The sequence below is a fragment of the Dryobates pubescens genome, chromosome 13 (genome assembly GCF_014839835.1).
Source record: "Dryobates pubescens isolate bDryPub1 chromosome 13, bDryPub1.pri, whole genome shotgun sequence".
Lineage (NCBI taxonomy): Eukaryota > Metazoa > Chordata > Aves > Piciformes > Picidae > Dryobates > Dryobates pubescens.
In genome coordinates, this window is record NC_071624.1 from 22,111,960 (window position 1) to 22,134,696 (window position 22,737).

The 22,737-nt window shown below is 54.0% G+C and overlaps 1 protein-coding gene across 1 annotated transcript; it reads right to left on the reverse strand.

Annotated features, from left to right (window-relative positions):
* Positions 1 to 1,988: 1,988 nt before the first annotated feature.
* UNC45B (unc-45 myosin chaperone B) lies at positions 1,989 to 19,562 on the reverse strand. Its single transcript, XM_054166919.1, has 19 exons — positions 19,338 to 19,562; positions 18,566 to 18,602; positions 17,162 to 17,337; positions 16,737 to 16,826; positions 15,585 to 15,752; positions 13,799 to 13,967; positions 13,357 to 13,527; positions 11,258 to 11,429; positions 10,707 to 11,007; positions 10,224 to 10,318; positions 8,555 to 8,696; positions 7,343 to 7,483; positions 6,163 to 6,290; positions 5,628 to 5,694; positions 4,801 to 4,914; positions 4,574 to 4,689; positions 3,703 to 3,820; positions 3,461 to 3,616; positions 1,989 to 2,280 (listed from the first exon to the last, which is right to left on the reverse strand). Exons 1-19 carry the CDS (start codon positions 19,536 to 19,538, stop codon positions 2,014 to 2,016), a joined length of 2,829 nt encoding a protein of 942 aa, XP_054022894.1. The 5' UTR covers positions 19,539 to 19,562; the 3' UTR covers positions 1,989 to 2,013.
* Positions 19,563 to 22,737: the final 3,175 nt, after the last annotated feature.

Here is a 22,737-nt window from a genome sequence, read left to right on the forward strand (position 1 = left end):
GGAAGGGGGAGCAGGGAGGGATTCTCGGGTTTCTACCATCGGAGCGCTTAATTTGCAGTTAAGGCTCAAACCACTACCCTGGGCAGGGGGCATGTGACCCCCTGAGCGGGCTGCAGGCATGAGCAGTAGGGTGAGAAGTTACACAACATGATCATGAAATAGGGGAGGAGCTTTGGCTGCAAGACCCAGCCCAGCCTCCTGTGATTGCCCTGGCCTCACCCCACGGGATGCAGGACCCTTAAGGCACCTGAAGATCACTACTGGGTGCTGCTGCCTCTTGTCCAATCCACCAAGACAAGGTGTGGTGTCACGGGGATGCCTGCACGGATGGGGGATGGTCACCTCCGCCACTGCGCACTCTTCAGTACCACTGTGGTACTGAAGTGGTACTACCACTTGTAGGGTGCTTAGGGTCAGTCAGCTGCACCTTGCTGGGGTCCGGCTCTGCTTTTGGGTTCACTGGGTAGCTTCTGGGGTTATGCCGCGCTTTACTTGGCTCTGCTCTCGGGGTCGGTGGGCAACTCGGGGTGGGGGCAAGGCTCGCTCTCGGGGTCAGTGGGCAACTCGCGGAGGGCCGAGGCTCGCTGTCGGGGTTGGTGGGCAACTCGGAGAGGGCCGACGCTCGCTGTCGGGGTCGGTGGGCAACTCGGGGCGGGGGCTGAGCCTCGCTCTCGGGGTCGGTGGGCAAGTCGGGGGACTGAGCCTCGCTCTCGGGGTCGGTGGGCAAGTCGGGGGACTGAGACTCGCTCTCGGGGTTGGTGCCTTGCAGTGCTCCAGCACAGCCTCATCTGCCTTTTCTATTAAATCAAGCTGTACCTGTGGGCACCTGTGGTACATGTAATTGATTGATTCCTCATCAAAATGAGCTCACACATGCTGCTGCTTCCCTGCTTTAGGCTGAGCTGTTGCTGCAAATGGGCTAAGGTCCTTGTGCATTGCATTACCTCATTTGCTCACTAAGACTTTGGATCTCCACTCTTTCTCTCAACCCAGAGGGTTCATTTTCTGTTACTTTTCCCTCACCTCTCTGTTGGGGGGACACAGGCAGTTAACCTGTTACATACCCCCACAGCTCCACACCTGCTGTGCCTGTGCTGTGAGGATCACTTCACACACTCAGTGTGATCAGAAATATTTTCATGCCCTTCCCCTGGAAATCTCTGCTGAGTAAGGTTCTATTTTCATCTGCATAATCAACTCCAAGGTGATGACCAGCTGCTGTCTTTCCTTCTCATTCTGCTTGCTCTACAAAGGAGGTCCTTTCAGCACTCCCTCTTGAGCCAAACACTGTGCCCTGGTGTGACCCTCCCCTGTTAGTGCCACCTCCTTGGCATGGCCACTTTGCATCTTCCCTGGAGCAGGGCTGGGTAGTTAGCAAGTAGGTAAAATTCAGCCTCCAGTATGATGCAAGGCTGGGAGTTCCCTTAGGGTCTCCTTTGCTTAATAAAAGCAGGAGAGGAAGTCCGGCTGGAACAAGGCAGTGACTTTATTGACTTTGTCCTGCAGCCTCACACTTTGGCAGACAACTTCAGGCTGTTAGAAAGACCAGAAATGAACAAAAAAGCAATAGCTAAAGCCCAACCTATTTCCTGACTGTAGGAGGGAAGGCATTTAACCCTCCATGCTGCAGCACTGCTAGGAATTCCAGCAGTGCCAGGAGCTGTGGAGGTTTGCAGGGTGGATTTCTGGTCAGCTGAGTTTCCTTTCAGCCAGCCCCTGCCCCATTTCCAACACCCCCAACTAGTTTGCAGCTGGGCCTTGCAGCTTTCATCACTATCAGCTGAAGAGGACGAAGGATTTGCACCCCTTGGGAATTCCTCAGAGGGACAATTTCCATATTTCCCAGGCAGATGCCCCCCTTTTCCTTGTACAGTTTCTGGTCTTCCAAAGTTGTCCCCAGACTATTTTCTCCCTTGACAGTGGCATCAGATTTTCCTCCTTGCTCTCACTTTTCCACACTTCTTGGTAGTTCCCCCCCCGTCCCCCCAGCCTCTTTTGGTGCTTTTCATTTCCTCATGCCTGAGAGAGAGGTTTGATCAGCCCATAATCCATGCACTTTGTGAGGCAATCCCGTGCTATGTTGATGATGTCCTGCTGCTTGGGGTGATCTTCTTGCTTGCCAATGTAGGTCAGGATCTCCAGGAGCTCTGACTCCACCAGCTTCTTTGCCAGCTCTTTGCCAGCACTGATTAGGTTGAAGGCAGTGACCAGTCCTCGGTGCTGCACTTTCATGTTATCATGCAAGCAGAGCCTCTGTAGGATCTCAAGCCACTGGGTGGTCTTGAAGGGAGAGAGAGAGCATTAGAATCATGGACTCATAGAATCATGATCCAGGAATGCATCCTGGCCTGCATCAGGAATAGTGTGGCCAGCAGGAGCAGGGAAGTCATTGTGCCCTGTGCTCAGCACTGCTTAGGCCACACCTTGAGTCCTGTGTCCAGTTCTGGGCTCCTCAGTTCAAGAAGGACATTGAGAGACTTGAAGGTGTCCAGAGAAGGGCAACAAGGCTGGGGAGGGGTCTGGAGCACAGCCCTGTGAGGAGAGGCTGAGGGAGCTGGGGTTGCTTAGCCTGCAGAAGAGGAGGCTCAGGAGAGACCTTCTTGCTCTCTGCAACTCCCTGAAGGGAGGTTGTAGCCAGGTGGGGGTTGGTCTCTTCTCCCAGGCAAGCAGCACCAGAACAAGAGGACACAGTCTCAAGCTGTGCCAGGGGAGGTTTTGGCTGGATGTTAGGAAGAAAGTTCCTCCCAGGAAGAGTAATTTGCCATTGGAATGTGCTGCCCCCATCTGAGCTCTTAAGTCCCAGTTAAGGCTCAAACCACCACATCCCTTTTCTCCTTTTTTTTTTTTTTCCTCCTCATTATTCTATTTTCCCTTTCCTTACCAGGGAAAGGGAAGGGGGGAGGGAGAGGAATTATCAGTTTGTTACCATCTGAGCTCTTAAACTCCAGCTAAGGCTCAAACCAGCACAATGTCCAACACCTGCATGTGTGCAACACAGCAGTGTTCACGAATTCTCCAAGATCTTCACAGCTACTCAGCTGTGCAGAGTCCAGGTTCTCAGGACCTGAAGATCTGCACAGGAAATGGAGATCTCTGCCAACATGGAAAGTTCAGCAGGTTATCTACCAAGGTTTCCTCATTGCTGGCTGAAAGAAGGGCTGGATTGCAGGTCGTTTGTCAAAAGCCTAAAGAGCCTGCAGAAGGATATTCTGCGTTCCTGACCTTGCCTGACAACATCCTGGGCTTAGCTTGGGGCACAGCTGTCTGGAAACGCCTCAGCTCCCAGATGGAGTCGAGCAGAAGGCAGGGGGAGCGTGCACACCCAGGCCTCAGCTTCACCACCATGTTCCTCACAATCAAACTGGTGGACTGCATCTTCCTAGAGAGGCACTGCCCTGACCGGGCCAGGCCCTTCCCAGGATATGCCTAAGGCTGCCAGCCATCAGACCCACGGTCTTACCACTTCAGTCATCTTAGAGCAGAGTTTCTTCTGTGCTGCTGTAAGCATGGCCAGGGCTCCAGCTGCTGCAACCTGGACTTTCTCATCATCCTCACCACACAGCAGCACCACCAACTTCAGCCGGTCGTTTCCGTCTGCCACGAACCGCTCTTGAACCTAAAGAAGCCCAAGGCCATGAGTGCCTCCTCCCAGGGGCTCCCAGGCTGCTGCACACAGGCAGGCTGAGCTGCCCAGCCAGTTACCTCCTTGTTGACCACCAGGTTGCACATGCACTCTGTGGCTGCCTGTCGCAGTTGGTCGTGGTTCTCAAACATGTAGTTCTCGATATCTGGCAGGGCCTTCTCTTTGATGATCTTCATCCTGCATTGAGGAGTGGTCGACTAAAGCCATGAGCAGCTCAGAGAAGACTCAGTGTAGGCAGGGAAGGCCTTGAAACAAATCAGTGTCCACAGCACTGGAGCTCGTGCCATGTGCTTCATTCTCTCTCCAGTGCACATTAGGTTCCTGTCTTTCCTCTTTCTAGGCCTTTTTATTAATCCCTTAGATCTGAGACCCTTGCAGCTCTGCCAAAAGTAGCCCAAAGTGACCAGTGACAGAATCACAGAAAACATCTGGTTGGAAGAGATCTCCAAGCTCATCCAGTCCAACCTTTGACCCAACACCGAAGGGTCAACACTAAACCATGTCCCTAAGAGCTGGGTCCACACAGTGCTTGAACACCTCCAGGGATGGTGACTCCACCACTGCCCTGGGCAGCCTGTTCCAGTGTTTGAGAACCCTCTCTGTGGAGAAATATTTCCTAGCATCCAGCCTGAACCTCCCATGGTGCAGCTTGAAACCATTTCCTCTGGCCCTGTTGCTTGCCACCAAGGAGAAGAGGCTGCTCCCTCCTTGCTCCAACCACCCTTCAGGGAGTTGTAGAGAGCAAGGAGGTCTCCCTCAGCCTCCCCTTCTCCAGACTGAGCAAGCCCAGCTGCCTCAGCTGCTCCTCGTAGACCAGGTGCTAGGTCAGGGGTTGGACTGGATGACCTTTGAGGTCTCTTCCAACCAGATATATTCTGTGATTCTGGGAACTCCCTGGGGAAGAAAGAAGGCCACATCAGTTAAACTCACCTAAGTTTATCACTTCTTCCTGAGAAGTTAGTGAGACCTAGCAGAGCCTCATAGTTCTGCAGGCCATCTCGCTCCGTGTTCAGCAGGCTGACGAGTGGCCTCACCACCTCGTACACCTGAGGGGAGAGGGCATGTCACTGCCTCTTCCAGCTCTCAGATCTTGGCAACTTTCATTTGCCAAAGGAAAGATCAGGATTCCTTTTTTAACTATTGTTTTTGCAGCTTACCCTCTCCCCTGGGAATGCTATGTCTGGATTGGAGATAGCAGCGATTTTTGCCAGAGCATGAGAAGCTTTTATCTTGCCAACTTCTGTGCCTTCCACTGCCAGAGGAATCAGGGCCTAGGGACACAAAAGAGAACATTCAGTGCCTCTGAGAAGATCTACAGGCCTGGGAGAAGGGCAGCCTGAGAGGAGATCTTCTCAGTGCTCAGCAAGAGCTAAAGGAGCTGTGGGTAGCAAGAGGCTGGGGCCAGACTCCTGTCAGTGGTGTCCAGGAACAGGACAAGGGGCAATGGGCACAAAGTGGAACCCAGGAGGTTCCATCTGGAGAGAAGGAGACAGTTCATTGGTGTGAGGGTGCTGAGCAGGCTACCCAGAGAGGTTGTGGAGTGTCCTTGTGTGGAGAGCTTCCAAAGCCCCCTGGGCATTGTGCTCCTGGGCAAGCTGCTGTGGGAGCTCTGCTTGAGCAGGGGGTCAGATTGGATGGTCTCCAGAGGTCCCTTCCAAACTCTAACATTCTATGAGTCTGTAACACACCAAGTTGAAAATACTCTAAGGATGTGTCTGTTGTAGACATGGGTCTGCACTGCAGCCCACAGTGATGTCTTGCTTTTGCTCTTGAGCAGGGAGCACACCAGAGCTTGTAGCTCAGACAGCTGTGTGACTGTGACGAAGACTTCTTTGGAGGCTTGCAGAGATAGTTCTGGAGTGGCAGTTTGGGCTGGAGGGCTACCAAGGCAGCTCATGCTGTTCTGTCACCTCACTGTAAACACCTTGCAGGCTCCTAGCAGACATTAAACTGCCCATCAGGTTGGGCTGCAAACGGGAAATACCTTTCCACCACCTTGAGCGACGATGGTCCCACGGTCCTTGGGGTCCTCACACAAGGCAAGAAACACCCTGCAGAAGCAGAGCATCACTCAGTGAAACAGCCACATGAGAAGGCAATAACCAGCAGCCCTCATAGAAGGGGGCTACAGGTGTGCAGCTCTGCCAGATCCACCAGGAAAATTCCAGAGCTTTAACCCCATGCCCATGGCACTCTGGGATGAAGCAACAGATGGCACAGCAAGAAGTTCCCAGGCCTGGAAGACAAAATCTGTTCCAGCCAAACCAGGACAGAAGACTAAGAATTCAAACTGCATCCCAGCAAGGCAGCCCTGCAGCCAGCTTCAGGGTCAGAATGTGGATTTTTATGACACTGCTTAAGGAAATCTTTGGGTTTAAACCTTTTCTGCAGCTGCCTTTCATCCCTCCCCCACAGGCAGAATGCACCACCCTGTGAAGCATGAAGCCAGCCCAGGTGACCACCTGAGTGGCACACAGGCTGGCCAGCACTCTCAGCTCCCAGGAGAGCACTGAAGGCACCTGGCAATGAGCTCCTTGCTCTGCTCTGTCAGTATGGCACTGTCTGCCTTCACCATGCAGGCCAGGGCAGAGACGACGCCGGCCTTCAGCAGCCGTTTGACACGCTTCACCACAAAATCCTTCTTGTCCTGAGGGGGGATATGGGAAAGGGATTAGCCAAGCCTGTCTTCAGATCCCCCTGACTCAACTTGGAGGCCTGTGGGCAGTGGTGTCCCCCAGGGATCAGTACTGGGTCCAGTTTTGTTCAATATCTTTATCAATGACCTGGCTGAGGGGATTAGGAGTATCCTCAGCAAGTTCCTGATGACACAAATCTGGGGGGGTGGCTGACACCCCTCAGGCCATCCAACAAGATCTGGACAGGCTGAGACCTGGGTGCAGGCAAACCTCATGAAGTTCAGTAAGGACAAGTGCAGGGTTGTGCACCTGGGGAGGAATAACAGCAAGCACCAGGACAGGTCAGAGGCTGGCCTGCTGGAAAGCAGCTCCACAAACACCTTGGGGTGCTGGTGGGCAGCAAGTTCTGCATGGGACAGCAATGTGCCCTTGTGGCCAAGAGAGCCAATGGGATCCTGGGGTGCAGCAAGAAAATGTGGCCAGCAGTGCTAGGGAGGTTCTCCCCCTCTACTCTGCCCTGCTGAGACCACACCTGCAATACTGTGTCCAGTTGTGGGCTCCCCAGGTCAAGAGAAACAGAGACCTGCTGGAGAGAGTCCAAGGGAGAGCCACAAGGATGCTTAGGGGACTTGAGCATCTCCCCTGTGAAGAGAGACTGAGAGCCCTGGGGCTGTTTAGTCTGGAGAAGGCTGAGAGGGATCTGATCAATGTCTATCAATACCTGAGGGCAAGTGGAGGGGGCCAAGCTCTTTTGGGTGGTGCACAGCAATAAGACAAAGAACAAACTTGAACAGGGAAGGTTTCACCTCAACATGAGGAGAAACTTCTTTACAGTGAGAGTGCCAGAGCCCTGGAGCAGGCTGCCCAGAGAGGCTGTGGAGTCTCCCTCTCTGGAGACTTTCCAACCCCACCTGGATGCCTTCCTGTGCAGACTGCCCTGGGTGATGCTGCTCTGGCAGGGGGCTTGGACTCGGTGATCTCTCGAGGTCTCCTCCAACCTCTAATGTACTGTGATACTGTGATCCCAGCATCTTCTCCCACCTCTCAGCTGTAGACAGCCTACCTTTGGATGCTCCTCAGGCACGTGCTGCTTGGAGAATTTTGCCAGTTGCACCAGCTCTGGGACCAGCTCCTTGGTGTCGTAGCTGTTGGTGCAGTTCACCAGCGTAGAAGCCACAGAGTACAGGATGGTCTTGTCGCTGGTCTGCACAGAAACATGGAAGCTTCTGTGAGGGTGAGGAGGAGGCAGCAGGGAAACAGGTCCCTTAGGACTGCTGTGGTGCTGGTTTGCACTGGCTGAAGTGTTCTTAGCCTTATCCCCAGCTTCATAGGCCGGGGCAGGGAAAACCAAAAGGTTTTGTGTCACACAGACTGTTTGGCATCATCAGATGCTGTCAGGGGCCTTTGGTTTTCAAGCAGTTGCTGACAATGACATAAGAGCAACCTTCCTCAAAGAGCAGCCTTCCTTCCCCAAAGAGCAGCCTTCCTTCCTCAGCTTTGGGAGAAGAGCAGCATGATAATAACTTTGGCACAGGCAAAACTCAAGTCTCACTAAACTAGAGGGGTTTTTTTAGCCAATGGCATCCTGGCTTGCATTAGAAAGACCATAGTCAGCAGGGTCAGGGAGTGGATCATCCCCTGTGCTCAGCACTGGTGAGGTCACACCTCCAGTGGTGTGTTCAGTTCTGAGCCTCTCATGACAGGAAGGACATTGAAGGGCTGGAGTGTGTCCAGAGAATGGCTATGAAGCTGGTGAAGGGCCTGGAGCACCTGGGCTATGAGGAGCAGCTGAGGGAGCTGGGGGTGCTCAGTCTGGAGCAGAGGCGGCTGAGGGGAGACCTTATCGCTCTCTACAGCTCCCTGAAGGCAGGTTGGAGAGAGGAGGGGGTGGCCTCTTCTCCTGTGACAAGAGACAGGGCCAGAGGAAACGGTTCCAAGCTGCACCAGAAGAGCTTCAGGATGGATATTAGGAAATATTTCTGCACTGCAAAGGTTCTCAAAACCAGGCTGCCCAGGGCAGTGGTGGAGTCACCATCCCTGGGGGTCTTCATGCAGTGTGTGGACCTGGCTCTCAGGGGCACGGTTTAGTGTTGACCCTTCACTGCTGGGTCAGGGGTTGGACTGGATGAGCTTTGAGGTCTCTTCAACCAGATGTTTTCTGTGATTCTGTGAAGGTCTCGGGTCCCAGCTCCTCCTGCCTGGAGAGTGTTGGACTAGGGTGCTGGGAGAAGTTGATGCTACCAGAGAAATGAGGGAACAAGGTAAAGAGACAGACCTTGGCTAATTCAAACATAGCTTGCAGGGCTGGCCCATCTTCAACAAAGTCATCTTTCACATCTGCATCCAGGGTCAGGTAGGACATCCCTTCCACAGCCCACTTCCTGGTGCGGGCATCAATGCTGGTGTTGCACAACCATCTGGAACAGAGAAACCACATTTCTGTCTCAGGAGCCAGGAGTAATTTCTCTGAACCTACCTGGACATTGCAATGCTGGGCAACCTGCTCTGGGGTTTAGAATCACAGAATTGTCAGGGTTGGAAGGGAGCTCAAGGATCAGCCATGGAACCCCCCTGCCATGGCCAGGGACACCTCACACCACAGCAGGTTGCTCACAGCCACATCCAGCCTGGCTGCAAACACCTCCAGGCAGGAGGCTTCCACCACCTCCCTGGGCAACCTGTGCCAGGCTCTCACCACCCTCCTGGGGAACAACTTCTTCCTCACATCCAATCTCAATCTCCCCATTTCTAGTTCTGCTCCATCCCCCCCAGTCCTATCCCTCCCTGACAGCCTCAAAAGTCCCTCCCCAGCTTTCCTGCAGCCTCCTGCAGATCCTGGAAGGCCACAAGAAGGTCAGTGCTTGGGAGAAGCACTCCCAAGGCCTTTTCTTCAGGGCTGCTCCTGTTTAGCAGGAGTTTGGACTAGATGGTTTCCAGAGGTCCCTTCCAAGCTCTGCCATTCTGCTATTCTGTGCTTCAGTCACTTGCTCACTTCATCTGACCTCTTTGGTTAGTCCACATGGCAAAGTCACCTTCCAAAGGCATTTGTGCATTTTCCAGGTAAGTCTTGAATCAGGCTGCACCATTCTGGCACAGGAGGCACCATGCCTGGTGTCTCACAGGTGAAGTGAGGGAGGGAGGTGGTTTATCTGGGTATTGAAGCCCATACAGTTGCTTCAGGCACAGAGGAGCTCCAGGTTCCAGTGCTCTGGGGGCACTGTCAGCTGTCAGGCAGCAACCACACATGAAGGCAAGGTGTGGACAAGAGCTCTTGGGAAAGGAACATGTTGTATTTTGCAAAGCACAGAGCAATAGCTGATGTGTAGAACAATTGCTTAGAACAGCTGCTGTGCTGTGCTGGTTACAACATGAGAAGCTCAACATGAGCCAGCACCGAGCGCTGCCAGCCCAGAGCCAGCTTGGAGCCAGCCTGGGCTGCCCCTCTGCTGCACTCTGATGAGACCTCACCTGCAGTGCTGGGGCAGCTCTGGAGGCCTCAGCACAGCACAGGCAGAGAGGGACCTGTTGGAGCAGGGCTAAAGGAGGCCACAGCAATGCTGGGAGGGCTGGAAGCTCTCTGCTGTGAGGCCAGGCTGAGAGAGTTGAGGTTGTTCAGCCTGGAGAGACCTTCTGGTGGCCTTTCAGTATCTAAAAAGGGCCTACAGGAAAGCTGGAGGGACTTTAGCAGGTCATGTGGTGATAAACAATGGGCAATGTCTTCAGTCTGGAAGAGGAGAGATTCAGACGAGATACAAGGAAGAAACTCTTCACTGTGAGGGTGGTGAGACACTGGCCCAGGTTACCCAGAGAAGCTGTGGTGGCTTGTAGCAACCTTGTCTAGCAGGAGGTGTCCCAGCCAATGACAGGGGTGTTTGAACCAGAGGCCCTTCAAGATCCTTTCCAACCCAAAGCCCTCTCTGAATCTCAGGGAAAAGGAAACTCACTTCCGGCACTGCTTGGCCAGCTTCTCAGTGGAGCCCTCAGCAAACTGCCGCAGCCCGTAATCTGTGCCTCCTGCTGAGCCCAGCTTGCAGAGGCCCTGAGGAGGATGAAGAGGATACACCAGTGAGAAAAGTTCATTAATCTTTTCTTATTGCTGCCCCAGAACAGCCCCCAGCCCATGCCTAAATGTGAAGTCATTCTAATACCCAGCAGATGGTTCACAGCGAAGTGTAGCACAGCAAAGTGAGTTTTGTGCTCTTCCTGGATGCCATTGATGGAAGATGAACCACTTCTGCCTTCAAAGTTACCAACAAACCATATGGCCTCCAGGCCTGCCACCTCTCCCCATTCCTTCTAGGGACAAGCCCCATAAACCAACCCCAGCTGAGGTGGGTGAACTCAGCATGTTGCCTCCCCCCTCTCTGAGGTCTGGGGCGTAGCTGCTGAGTGTGGCAGGTGGCAGAGGCAGAGGCTGCCACCCTTACCACCAGCGCTCGGATTTTGATCTTCTCATTCTTGGTCTTCTTGTAGATCTCCTTCAGGAGGTTCACCCCGTTGGAAATGATGAAGGTGGCTCTGCTCAGCTTGGTGGAAGCATGGATGAGGGCTTCCACGGCTACGAGCTGGTCAATCTCCCTCTCAGACCCACAGAGGGAAACCATCATCTCCATGATCCCCTTCATGCCAAGCAGCTTGTTGCCCAAGTCAAAGGGCCCTTGCAGAATTCCAGATACCATCTGGATGGCCTGAAGTGTCTTATCCATGTCCTGGGGGTCAATTTTGCTCCTGCATGGGAGAGAGGGAGCAGTATGTGGAACAGCAGTTGGGATACAGATGAGCCCAAACTCCTGCAAAGGCTACGATCCAGCAGGGGGGAGCAGAACTCTCTGGAGAGCTTCCAAACCCAGCTGGATGTGTTCCTGTGTGACCTCCCAGGGATTCAATCAGGCGTCTAAGTGGGCTGGGAGTGCCTGATCCCATCTTAAAGAGCTCCTGCTGCTGTGCCTCTGGGCCCCAGGCAGCCAGCCCCGCTCACTTGATGTACTCCTCGCAGATCTCTCGGTAGTTGTCACGCTCCGGGTCGCAGCGCAGGTCGTCGTAGAGTCTGTTCAGCAGGACGGAGGCAGTCAGCTGAGTGTTCTCCGTCAGTGGCAGGCAGCCAGGCAGCTCAGGAATCTGACCCACCACTTTCAGTATCTTTTTTAACCCTGGAAACAATGAAGGGGCAGGGCCATTAGAGGGGAGAGAGAGGTCAGTACAAAATGCAGGGAGCTGGTCGTTGCTTTCTTGTAGTGACATAGCCCCCTCGGACCCTCCTCGGCTCCTTTGCAGCCTGATTACCTAAGCCTTAAACAAACAAGGACTTGGTTATCTACCGTGGAGGAGCTTCTGCTGGTGAGATTACAGGTTTACAGCACCAGGCTGTTAGCCAGCCCCCAGTTATCAGGAGCAGATAAGCAAAACTGTCCCTGACTGGAACAGTTATTTTTGTCAGGAGGCATCACTGACCTCCAAGGCTGGAGGCTCTCCCTGAGGAAAAGGCAGTGACTTACAAGTGATTCTGGCTGTCTTAATCCTCCATTTGCTCAAGTGGAATCAAACAACCTCCACCCAAATGCCAACACACATCCATTGGAATTAGGCTACAAACACCTCCATTACAAATTCTTCACCCCTTCCTGTTTTAGAAGTGACCAGTTCAGGAATCCAGCAAGCCCATCAGGTGCTCCTCCTGACCTGAGCTAGACAGCCTATCCAAGCCAAATCCACTCAGCAGTAACAAATCCATTGGAATAAACTAACCAGAGAAATTAAGCCAGTCCCAGAGAAACCAAAAAGTTCTTCCTCTCACACATTTTTTAACTCTTTCCTGCTAGTTAGTCTAACTTTGCTCCAGGATTGCATGCACCAAAAAACACCCAGAGAGGATTCACTGGATAGAGAGGATCTGTTGGAGAGAGACTGCTTGCAAAGGCCTGCAGGGACAGGATGAGAGGCAATGGTTTGAAATGAGATCAGAACAGATTGAGATTGGATCTGAGGAACAAGTTCTGCACCATGAGGCTGCTGGAACACTGCAACAGTTGCCCAGGAAGATGGTTGGGGCCCCATCCCTGGAGGCCAAGGTGAGGCTGGACAGGGCTCTGAGCAACCTGATCGAGTGGAGGATGTCCTTGCTGACTGCAGGGAGGGTTGGACTGGATGAGCTTTGGAGGTGCCTTCCAACCCAGACCACTGTATGGTTCTGTGGTTCTGTGATTGTATGGCTCTGTGGTTCTATGCTCTGCAGGTATTTGGGTACAAGTACACAGCTCCACATCTACAGTCTCACAGTATCACCAAGGTTGGAAGAGACCTCGAGGATCATCGAGTCCAACCTGTCTCCATAGACCTCATGACTAGACCATGGCTCCAAGTGCTACATCCAATCCCCTCTTGAACACCTCCAGGGATGGGGACTCCACCACCTCCCTGGGCAGCACACTCCAATGACAAACGACTCGCTCGGTGAAGAACTTTCTCCTCATCTCAAGTCTCAACTTCCCCTGGTGCAGCTTGAGACTGTGTCCTCTTGTTCTGGTGCTAATTGCCTGGGAGAAGAGACCAACCCCTTCCTGGCTACAACCACCTTTCAGGTAGTTGTAGAGGGCAATGAGGTCTCCCCTGAGCCTCCTCTTCTCCAGGCTAAGCAACCCCAGCTCCCTCAGCCTCTCCTCACAGGGCTGTGCTCCAGACCCCTCCCCAGCCTTGTTGCCCTTCTCTGGACACCTTCAAGTCACTCAATGTCCTTCCTAAACTGAGGAGCCCAGAACTGGACACAGGACTCAAGGTGTGGCCTAACCAATGCAGAGTACAGGGGCACAATGACCTCCCTGCTCCTGCTGGCCACACTATTCCTAATGCAGGCCAGGATGCCATTGGCCTTCTTGGCCACCTGGGCACACTGCTGGCTCATGTTTAGGCAGCTGTCAATCAGCACCCCCAGGTCCCTCTCTGTTTGGTAGCTCTTCAACCACTCTGCCCCCAGCCTGTAGCACTGCATGGGGTTGCCATGGCCAAAGTGCAGCACTTGGCACTTGGACTTGTTAAATGCCATCTCCCCAGCCAGAGCAGGGATGGAGGGGGAGGACTCACCATTGTCAATGACAAAGGTGGTTCTGCTGTTGTCAAGGTCTTTCAGGTCCTTCCTTGGGATGTTCTTGTTGAGGAGGTTGAGTGCTCGGTCTCGGCCCTGCCCAGAGACATTCTTACTGACCAGCATGTCCAGCAGGCGCATCGTGATCAGCCTCAGGTCCTTTTTGGTATCTACACAGAGGCAAGACTGTAAGAGCCACTTACAAGAAGTTCTCTTCAAAAGCAGCTGAACCCAGGGAAGCCCATTCAAAGCTGTTGTGTGGCTGGAATGCAGGTATGTAAGCCACCACCACGAGGGTAAGAGCTGTGTGCAGGTTGTCATCCTGGACAGCTGAAGGGCAAAATTCCCACTCCACCAAAGAACAAGGAACAAGGTGGACAGCCCAGGAGCAGAGCCCTCCCTGCTCTTTCTCTAGCAAGACTGAAGGTCATGCACCATTACCTAGCACTACAGCCTCCTCCTTGCCGTGATGCTCCTCCTTCCCCTGGCCCAGTAGGCAGTCAGTGATGGTCTGGAGAAGGTTGCAGACAGCCAGGGAGATTTCTTCATTGTCTACAGACATCCACATGCAAATGCTGTCAATGCCCAGGTAATGGAGAATGGCAGTGGCCTGGCCCCAGAAAGGAGAGAGCAGGGCAGCTCTTAGAGAAGTCAGCTTTAAAAACCTCAGCCTCTCTACAGAGAATTGTCCTGGGTCAGTATGGGTCAGTGCAAGGCAGAGCTTTGCCTTCCATTCTTACTCTCTTTAACAACAAGACAACTCCTAAACCCCAGGTGTGCCAGGACTGCCCTGGACTGTTCCCATGTTGAGAGGAGCATGGCTGGGTTTGGCAGAGGTCTTCACACAAGGCTCTGGTGCACAAACCCCACCCTGGCTGTGAGCAAACCCAGGTAGCCTGTCCCCATGCAGGGAGCACAGCAGTAACTCAGGGGAGGCACATTCAGAAGCACACTGACCTTGTGGGCCATAGAATGGAATGGAATAGAATAAACCAGGTTGGAAAAGACCTTTGAGATCATCAACTTCAACCTATCACCCAACACCATCTAATCAACTAAACCATGGCACCAAGCACCCCATCCAGTCTCTTCCTAAACACCTCCAGGGATGGGGACTCCACCACCTCCCTGGGCAGCACATCCCAAGGGCCAATCTCTCTTTCTGGGAAGAATTTCTTCCTAACATCCATTCTAAATCTCCCCTGGCACAGCTTGAGATTGTGTGCCCTTGTTCTGGTGCTGGGTGCCTGGGAGAAGAGACCAACCCTCACCTGGCTACAACCTCCCTTCAGGGAGTTGGAGAGTGCAAGAAGGTCTCCCCTGAGACTCCTCTTCTACAACAGCCATTAGAGAAGAACAGAACAGATCTTCACCATGCTGGGCTTCTATCCAGGACATTTTATTTCTGTTGTGTCATTGTCCCCCCTACTCCTTTGCCCTGTCACACTGACACTCACAGCCACCTCCTGCTTCCAACCATCTAACAGACACGGTAAGGTATTAGGTGGCTCAGAAACCCTGGCATTTGCCTTGGATCCCTCCCCAGGAATCTTCACTTTCTTGTAGCTCCTCTGTTCATTAAGCCTTGGACAAAACAAGAGGACACACTCTCAAGCTGCACCAGGGGAAGTTTAGGCTGGAGGTGAAGAGAAAGTTCTTCACAGAGAGAGTAATTTGCCATTGGGATGTGGTGCCCAGGGAGGTGGTGGAGTCCCCATCCCTGGAGGTGTTCAAGAGGGGATTGGATCTGGCACTTGGAGCCATGGTTCAGTTGTCAGGAGGTGTTAGGTAATAGGTTGGACTTGATGATCTCTGAGGTCTTTTCCAGCCTGGTTGATTCTGTGAAAGCTCTCCCAGTGTTAGTTATCTGCTGCTCTTCTGAGACCTGTGGTGAAGGACATGAGTTTGACCCAGCCATGCTCACCACCACTTATGTGGTAACAACTCAGGGTAAGTTTTACACCAGCACACATGAAGGCACTGTGGGGAATGTACAGCTTTGACCCCAGAGGTCAGAAGCACAGCCACAGGGGCAGTTTCAGCACTCTGTGTTAACCCCACTCCTCACTATTTGTATTTCCTGCCCCTACAGAATCTCAGATTGCCTTAGCAGGATCTCATTATTTCCTGTGAGGAGCAGAAGGAGCAGAAGTCCCCTCTGCTCACAAGCAGCTTTCCACTCCCCCAGGTGCAAGGCAGTGAAAGCCTGCAGCACCTCATGACTTACCCGAGCCTTGTGGCCTGTGCACATGCCTGAAAGTGTCCTCACAGCTGCCAGGATCAGCTCAGGATTCTTGGTTTCTATCAGCTGCAGCAGGAGGCTGACTCCATTGTTCTGGAAAATCCTCTCAGCTCCTGCTTCCTCCCGCCCCAGGACTATGAGGTTGTTTGCGGCCTGGGTGGGAGACAGAAGAACCAGAGGTCATCAGCACAGCCCTGCCATCAGCTTCCAAAACCCCTCCATGCAGCTCTGGGGTGCGTGGTGGGAGCTGGGGGGGTGGTAATCTCCTGATGGATTCAGGAGACCAGCTCAGACCACACTGGGTGCTTTCTCCAAGGTGCAGCTGGGGATTGGCTTTGCTCTGTCCAAGAAAAGCGAGGGAGGGCAAGGTGGGGAAGGTGCCTGAGCAGAAGTCCAGCCTGAGCCCACCTTTGGTGATTTGGAAGGCTGGTGTGGGAGTTTAAGGCTATGCCTTTACAATTTTTCACAGCTCTTGGAAGCAGAGAAGTAGTAAAATGTAAACAAATCACCACTGGGTGTGGAAAGGGAATTCTAAACAACCCCAGTGGAGAGAGATCTGCCACCAGATCTTGTCCCCAAAACAATTCCTCTTCTCTTCTCCCTTCTTCACTCTGGGGAGAGAAACTAACTTGCTTCTGCTTGACCTTGGCTGCATTGCTTTGCTATTAACTTCTCTGCTCCTTTCTCTTGTCCCTTCTTTTGTACAGGGGTGTGAGGGGGAGGCAGGGAAGGAGAAGCTGGTAGCTTCCCCTGCTCTTTGACCAGGGGGCTTCTGTGCTGTTTATTAAGTGTAAATCCCTGTAAATATTGTAAATCCTGGCTATTTGGTACACATTCATTGCATCCCATTGTAGATTGTAGTTTTCCCTGTAAATACAACTTTCAGTTGCTTCCAACTGGGCTGGGCTGGCAAAGATAATGTGTGTTGGGGGGTAAATTTCAACCCACCACATTACAGCTGGTCCATCTTCCATGGCCTGGGGCATTTCCTCTCCCAGCTGTCTCTCTGAGTGCAGTTCACCACCTGGCTCCTCACCTTGTCCTCCATGCAGGGGTTACAGGGAAGAGCAAGCAGCCTTCTGCTCCCCAGTGCAGCCCCTGACACCCAGCAGCAATTTTGTCAAGGCCAGTTCTCACCTTCTCACGCTTCTCCTTCTCACTGTTCTCATCCAGCAGGATCTCAAACATCTTCTGCACCCTCATGTCCGTGGAGAACTGAATGCGCAGCTGTGCCAACAGAGTGCAAGGGGCATCAGAGGGGGAAGATCCAGGCCTTCTCCCACCTGGCCCAGGGACCTGGGACTGTGTAATGGGTTGGGGCAGATCCCCTCCCCACCACAGGCAGAAATAATGACTCAGACAAACGGATTGCAAAAGTGATGAAAGTTTAAATAGAAAGCAGTGAATGTTACAGAAAACCCAAAGCGCAGTGACAAAGAAAGATCCCATCCCCACCTGAGGGTGCATGCAAAACCCCCAGGGCTCCTTCTTCCCCCTCCCTGGTGAATGCACCAGGGGGGCACCCAGCTCAAACTACAACAGACTGCTTCTCCAGCATTTACCTTCTCCTGGATGTTGGCCCCCAGTCTCCTCAGGGTCTCCTGGAAGTTTTTGTTGCGGGGCTCGAGGGTGGCACATTTCTGAGCATCTTTGAAGGCTTGGTCCAACTTCCCCAGCTGCTCCAGAGCCTGGCTGCGCCGGTACAAGGCTTTGATATCCGAAGAGTTGATGTCAATAGCTGGGAAAGTGACCCAAAAGCCCAGGTGTGAGAGTTTGCTCTTGGACATAGAATCACAGAATCAACCAGGTTGGAAAAGACCTCAGAGATCATCAAGTCCAACCTATTACCTAATACCTAACACCTCCTGACGACTAAACCATGGCTCCAAGTGCCACATCCAAGCCTGTTTTGAACATCTCCAGGGATGGGGTCTCCACCACCTCCCTGGGCAGCACATCCCAAGGGCCTATCTCTCTTTCTGGGAAGAACTTCCTCCTCACCTCCAGCCTAAACTTCCCCTGGCACAGCTTGAGACTGTGTCCTCTTGTTCTGGTGCTGGTTGCTTGAGAGAAGAGACCAACCCCCACCTGGCTCCAACCTCCCTTCAGGGAGTTGCAGAGAGCAAGAAGGTCTCCCCTGAGCCTCCTCTCCTCCAGGCTAAGCAACCCCAGCTCCCTCAGCCTCTGCTCACAGGACTGTGCTCCCGACCCCTCCCCAGCTTTCTTGCCCTTCTCTGGACACATTAAAGTATCTCAATGTCCTTCTTAAATTGCTGAGTACAGGGTTAGGCCACACCTTGAAGCCACAACTTGACATCTCTGTAAATGTGATTTGTTTGACAGTGCCTACAGCCCCTTCAGCTGCAGCTGTTAGCACCGAGTTAGTCAGTATCTGGTGAGGCCAGCAGGAGCAGGGAAGTCCTTGTGCCCTGTGCTCAGCACTGGTTAGGCCACACCTTGAGTCCTGTGTCCAGTTCTGGGCCACTCAATCCCAGGCAACCAGCACCAGAACAAGAGAACACAGTCTCAAGCTGTGCCAGGGGAGGTTTAGGCTGGAGGTGAGGAGAAAGTTCTTCCCAGAAAGAGAGATTGCGCACTGGAATGTGCTGCCCAGGGAGGTGGTGGAGTCCCTGTCCCTGGAGGTGTTCAAAAAAAGGCTTGGATGTGGCACTTGGAGCCATGGTTTAGTCATGGAGGTGTTAGGTATTAGGTAATAGGTTGGACTTGATGGTCTCTGAGGTCTTTTCCAACCTGGTTGATTCTGTGCTTCTATGATACCTGGTGAGCACCAACACACCCAACTGGGGCAGCTTTAGAATCTCCTCCATTAGTGCCCTTGTGGCCTCAGCACTTGGGTGTTAGTGGCCATCAAGGATTAAGCCCACAGTGCCCCAAAGCAGATGTGGGAGCAGGCTGGAGCATGCCAGCAACGCAGCTCTGCTTTCCCAGAACAGATTTCTCCTTACCTCGAGATGCATCCGAGGCTGCCTTGGCATATTCCTCCTGGTAAACCAGAAAGGAGAGAGGTTAGCAGTGGAGCAGCAGGGCATGTCCCCACGGCTGATGTGACCCTTCTGCTCCCACTTACTAACAGCACACCCTGCTGAAGCCAGCAGCAGCCTGCAGAAGGAAAGATGGGGGCTAAGGTAGCTTTTCATCACTGATGGAAGCTGATGCAGGTGGGACAACCTGCTGATGGAAGAGGTGATGCAGGTGGGACAACACATGCTGCTGGTGATGCAGGGGCAGATGGTGGGCAGGGAAGGAGGAGGGGATACCCACAACAGCCTGTCTGCCCCTGGGTCTGGGTTGGGGGTCACTTCTGGACTAGTGACAATTCAGGACTGTGCAAACAAACTGCACACATCCTCCAGCAGGTCAGTACCCCGAGCGCAGGCAGCTGAGGCAGTTTGGGTGCAGACACCAAAACCTTTTTGTTTTGCTAAATATCTGCCCCTGCTGCTCTCCTGCTGGGACAGGCAGCCAGAGCAATGCTCTGCACCCCAGCCCCTGGCCTGCAGAGCTGTAAGAGCAGCGTGCTCGGCTCCAGCAGGACTGAAGCAGGGAGGCAGCTTTACAGCTCCAGGACAAGCCCAGAACAAATCATTTCAGACCACTTTGCAAACAGCCTGTTTGACAAACGGACAAACCACACAGCCCACAGCTGGTAAGCACTCTGGGGGCCTCCCTGCTCTCTCCCCTTGACCACTGCCCAGCCTCCCCAGGAGCCTTTCTCACCTTTTTGAGGAAACATGCTGCCCTGTTCCTGTAGAGCACTGCCTGCAGTGCCTTGTCCTTGTTGAGCTTTATGGCTTGAGTGTAGCTTTGAAGGGCTTTCTCGTAGTCATTGGCCTGAAAATATTTATTGCCCTCCTCTTTCAGCTGGATGGGATCCTCCATCTGGAGAGCTTTAAGGGAAAACATCAATTTAAGTCCCATTTTCAGCTGCCTGTGTCAGCAGGGTTGCCTGCCTGCTCCAGCAAGCTGAGTCTTACCATGAGACCAACACATAACAAACACACAAGGACAAGAGGAAACAGTCTCAGGTTGCATCAGGGGAGCTTTAGGTTGGACATGAGGAACAATTTCTCCCCCCAAAAGGGTTGTCAAGGCCTGGCCCAAGCTGCCCAGGGCAGTGGTGGAGTCCCCATCCCTGGAGGGCTTTAAAATCATGTACCTGTGGTGCTGAGAGCCATGGTTTAGTGGTGACCTGGCAGTGCTGGGGTAACTGTTGGACTCTATGATCTTAAAGGTCTCTCCCAACCAGAGCAATTCTGATCCTGTGATTGTAATAAAAGCAACTTACCAGGCTGAAGAGTTTTGACAACGAAGACCAAAACTGCTCTTCAGGGCTGTGGCTTCTCAGAGGCTTCTCCCACAGCTATAGATCCTTGGGGGTCGATTGATAGAAGGAAGAAAAGCAACAAAAAAGGTAAGAAAGAATTCCACTCGCCCCACAGCGTGGCTGAGTAGCTCAGGGAAGAGCTCCAAGTTTGGGCAGGAGCTGGCAGCTCCTGCTGCCTGTCAGCGTCACCTGTCACCACAGCCTGGCCCCCTCCTCGTCCCCCCTGGCCTATATAGTGCCTGGGGAGGGCTGGCAGCCAGGGCCACAGCAGCCAGCCCAGCGCAGGGGGGCATCTGCCTGCGAGTGGGCAGCTCCTGTCTGCAGAGAGCAGGGCCCCTCTGCCACCCACCCGGCCCAATCCAGCTCCTCTCTACCTGCAGAGCTGCACAGGCTGTGGGGAGCAGGAACCTGGGGGTGTTGTGCCAAAACAGGCCAGGGCTGGGGCGGCTGCCCCCTGCACAGTGCTCAGACCCTCTTCCCTTTCTATTTAGGGAAGCATGAGACAGCTGAGCCTTGGGGACAAGCGGCCCCACGCCAGCAGCTGCAGCAGCTCCCAGCACCTTCCAGAACACCCTGGGGCGGAAAGCAGACTCGTGTCCAGCGCTGCCCCCTCCTCCCAGGGCCTCTGGGAGCCCACCCCCGCTGCAGATTCCAGCTGTATCTGCTGCTGCCACCTTCCCCGGACTGGCAGCCCACACTGGATGTGTGATGAGTGCCTCAGGTCTCAGAGCGAGTGCCACCAGCACACTGAGCAGCGCTGAGCTCCGGAAGAGCTGAAGCATCTGAAGGCCCCCTGGTCTCAGTCAGGAACCCTGCTTTGTGGCTTATCTGCCCCAAAACCCAGGCCTTGCCTTCCTCAGTGTACCCATGAGCATCCCAGATGTAAAGCAAATGGGGGGCTGGCAGTAGGGATGGGGAAGTGACTGGGGGGAGTGCAGGCTGACCAGTGCCAGCCCAGTAGCTCCAGTTAGTTAGGATTGTGCTGCAGAGCTGGGCCATGGCAGGCAGCACACTGAGACACTGCCAGGAAAAGAAGTGATCTGTGAGGTGGGCTGAGAAGTGGCTGAAGGACAGAGCTCAGAGGGTTGTGATCAGTGGTACAGAGTTTAATTGGAGGCCTGTAGTTCATGGTGTTCCCCAGGGGTCATGACTAGGCCCAGTCTTGTTCAACATTGACATCAATGATCTGAAGGGATGGAGTGGAGCCTCAGTTTGCTGCTGGTGCCAAACTGGGAGCAGTGGCTGACACCCCTCAGGCTGTGCTGCCATACAACCAGATCTGGACAAGCTGCAGAGCTGCACAGAGGGAACCTCATGAAGTTCAGTCAGGGCAAGGGCAGGGTCCTGCCCCTGGGGAGGAACAACCTCCTGCAGCGGGACAGCCGAGGGGGGACCTGCTGGGAAGCAGCTCTGCAGACAAGGACAAGGGATCCCCTCTGGGGCTGCTCTTCTCCAGGCTCAACACCCCCAGGGCTTTCAGCCTTTCCTCCTCAGAGAGCTGCTGCAGAGCCCTCAGCATCTCTTCAGCCTACCCTGGACTCTCTCCAGCAGTTCCCTGTCTCTCTTCAACTGGGGAGCCTAGAAATGGACCCAGGCCTCCCTAGGGCAGAGTAGAGGGGAAGGAGAACCTCCCTTGGCCTGCTGGCCACACTTTTCTTCATGCACCCCGGGACACACACTCTTCATGCACCCACGAGGGCACATCGCTGCCTCATGGGGACCTTGTTGTCCCCCAGCACTCCCAGCTCCTTCTCCTTGGAGCTGCTTCCCAGCAGGTCCCCCCTCAGCTGTGCTGCTGCAGGAGGTTGTTCCTCCCCAGGGGCGGGACCCTTAGTGAACTTCATGAGGTTCCCCCCACCCGAGTCTCAGCCTGTGTCAGTCTCTCTCCATGGCAGCACAGCCTTCTCTCTGCCGTTAGTGTGCTCTTCCAGAAGCACCTTCGGGTGTCAGCAGCAGGATCTGGGTGCCCGCGGCGGGCTTTGGATCTCAGGGGTACGCTTATGGTGTCATCAGGTCTGCCTGGGGCAGGCTCCGGGGGTGTTTCGGCCACACTTCCACCGGGCAGAGTCGGGGAGCCAGACGTGGCCCTTTGGCTCTGGGCAGGGGGATGCCAAGCCCCGGGTGGGGAGAGGTGTCCGGAGAGCGCCCGAGGGGTCCGCGCTGCTCGGGGCTGCCCCGGCCGTGCCGCCGACAGATGGAGCACGGCAGCCGTTCCGCTGCCCGCAGGAAGCAGGAAGGGGAGCGGACGGGGCGGGCTCCGGCGCGGGGCGACAGGAGGGGGTTTGGAGGAGCAAGAGGTGCTTTGGGTGCAGGAGATGCTTTAGGGATCTGGAGGTGAGTTGGAGAAGGAGGAGGTGCTTTGGGTGGAGAAGGTGATTTGGAGGAGCAGGAGGTGCTTTGGGTGCAGAAGGTGATTTGGGTGCTGGAGATGCTTTACGGGACTGGAGGTGATTTGGAGGAGCAGGAGGTGCTTTGGGTGCAGAAGGTGATTTGGGTGCTGGAGATGCTTTACGGGACTGGAGGTGATTTGGAGGAGCAGGAGGTGCTTTGGGGGCAGGAGGTGATTTGGAGGAGCAGGAGGTGCTTTGGGGACTGGAGGTGATTTGGAGGAGCAGGAGGTGCTTTTGGTGCTGGAGGTGATTTGGAGGAGCAGGAGGTGCTTTTGGTGCTGGAGATGCTTTAGGGGACTGAAGGTGATTTAAGGGAACAGGAAGTGCTTTGGGTGCAAGGAGGTGCTTTGGGTGCAGCAGATGCTTTAGGGGACTGGAGGTGATGTAGAGGAACTGTTCCGAT

What these genes read in the sequence shown, in the direction of transcription:
- UNC45B (XM_054166919.1), bottom strand. Translation starts at nt 19,538, where the DNA reads ATGGGACTTAAATTGATGTTTTCCCTTAAAGCTCTCCAGATGGAGGAT. An exon ending in CACCTTTGTCATTGACAATG is followed by an intron (nt 11,430 to 13,356) that starts GTGAGTCCTCCC and finishes CATTGTTTCCAG; the next exon opens with GGTTAAAAAAGATACTGAAA. An exon ending in TGCCTGAGGAGCATCCAAAG is followed by an intron (nt 6,291 to 7,342) that starts GTAGGCTGTCTA and finishes ATCCCCCCTCAG; the next exon opens with GACAAGAAGGATTTTGTGGT.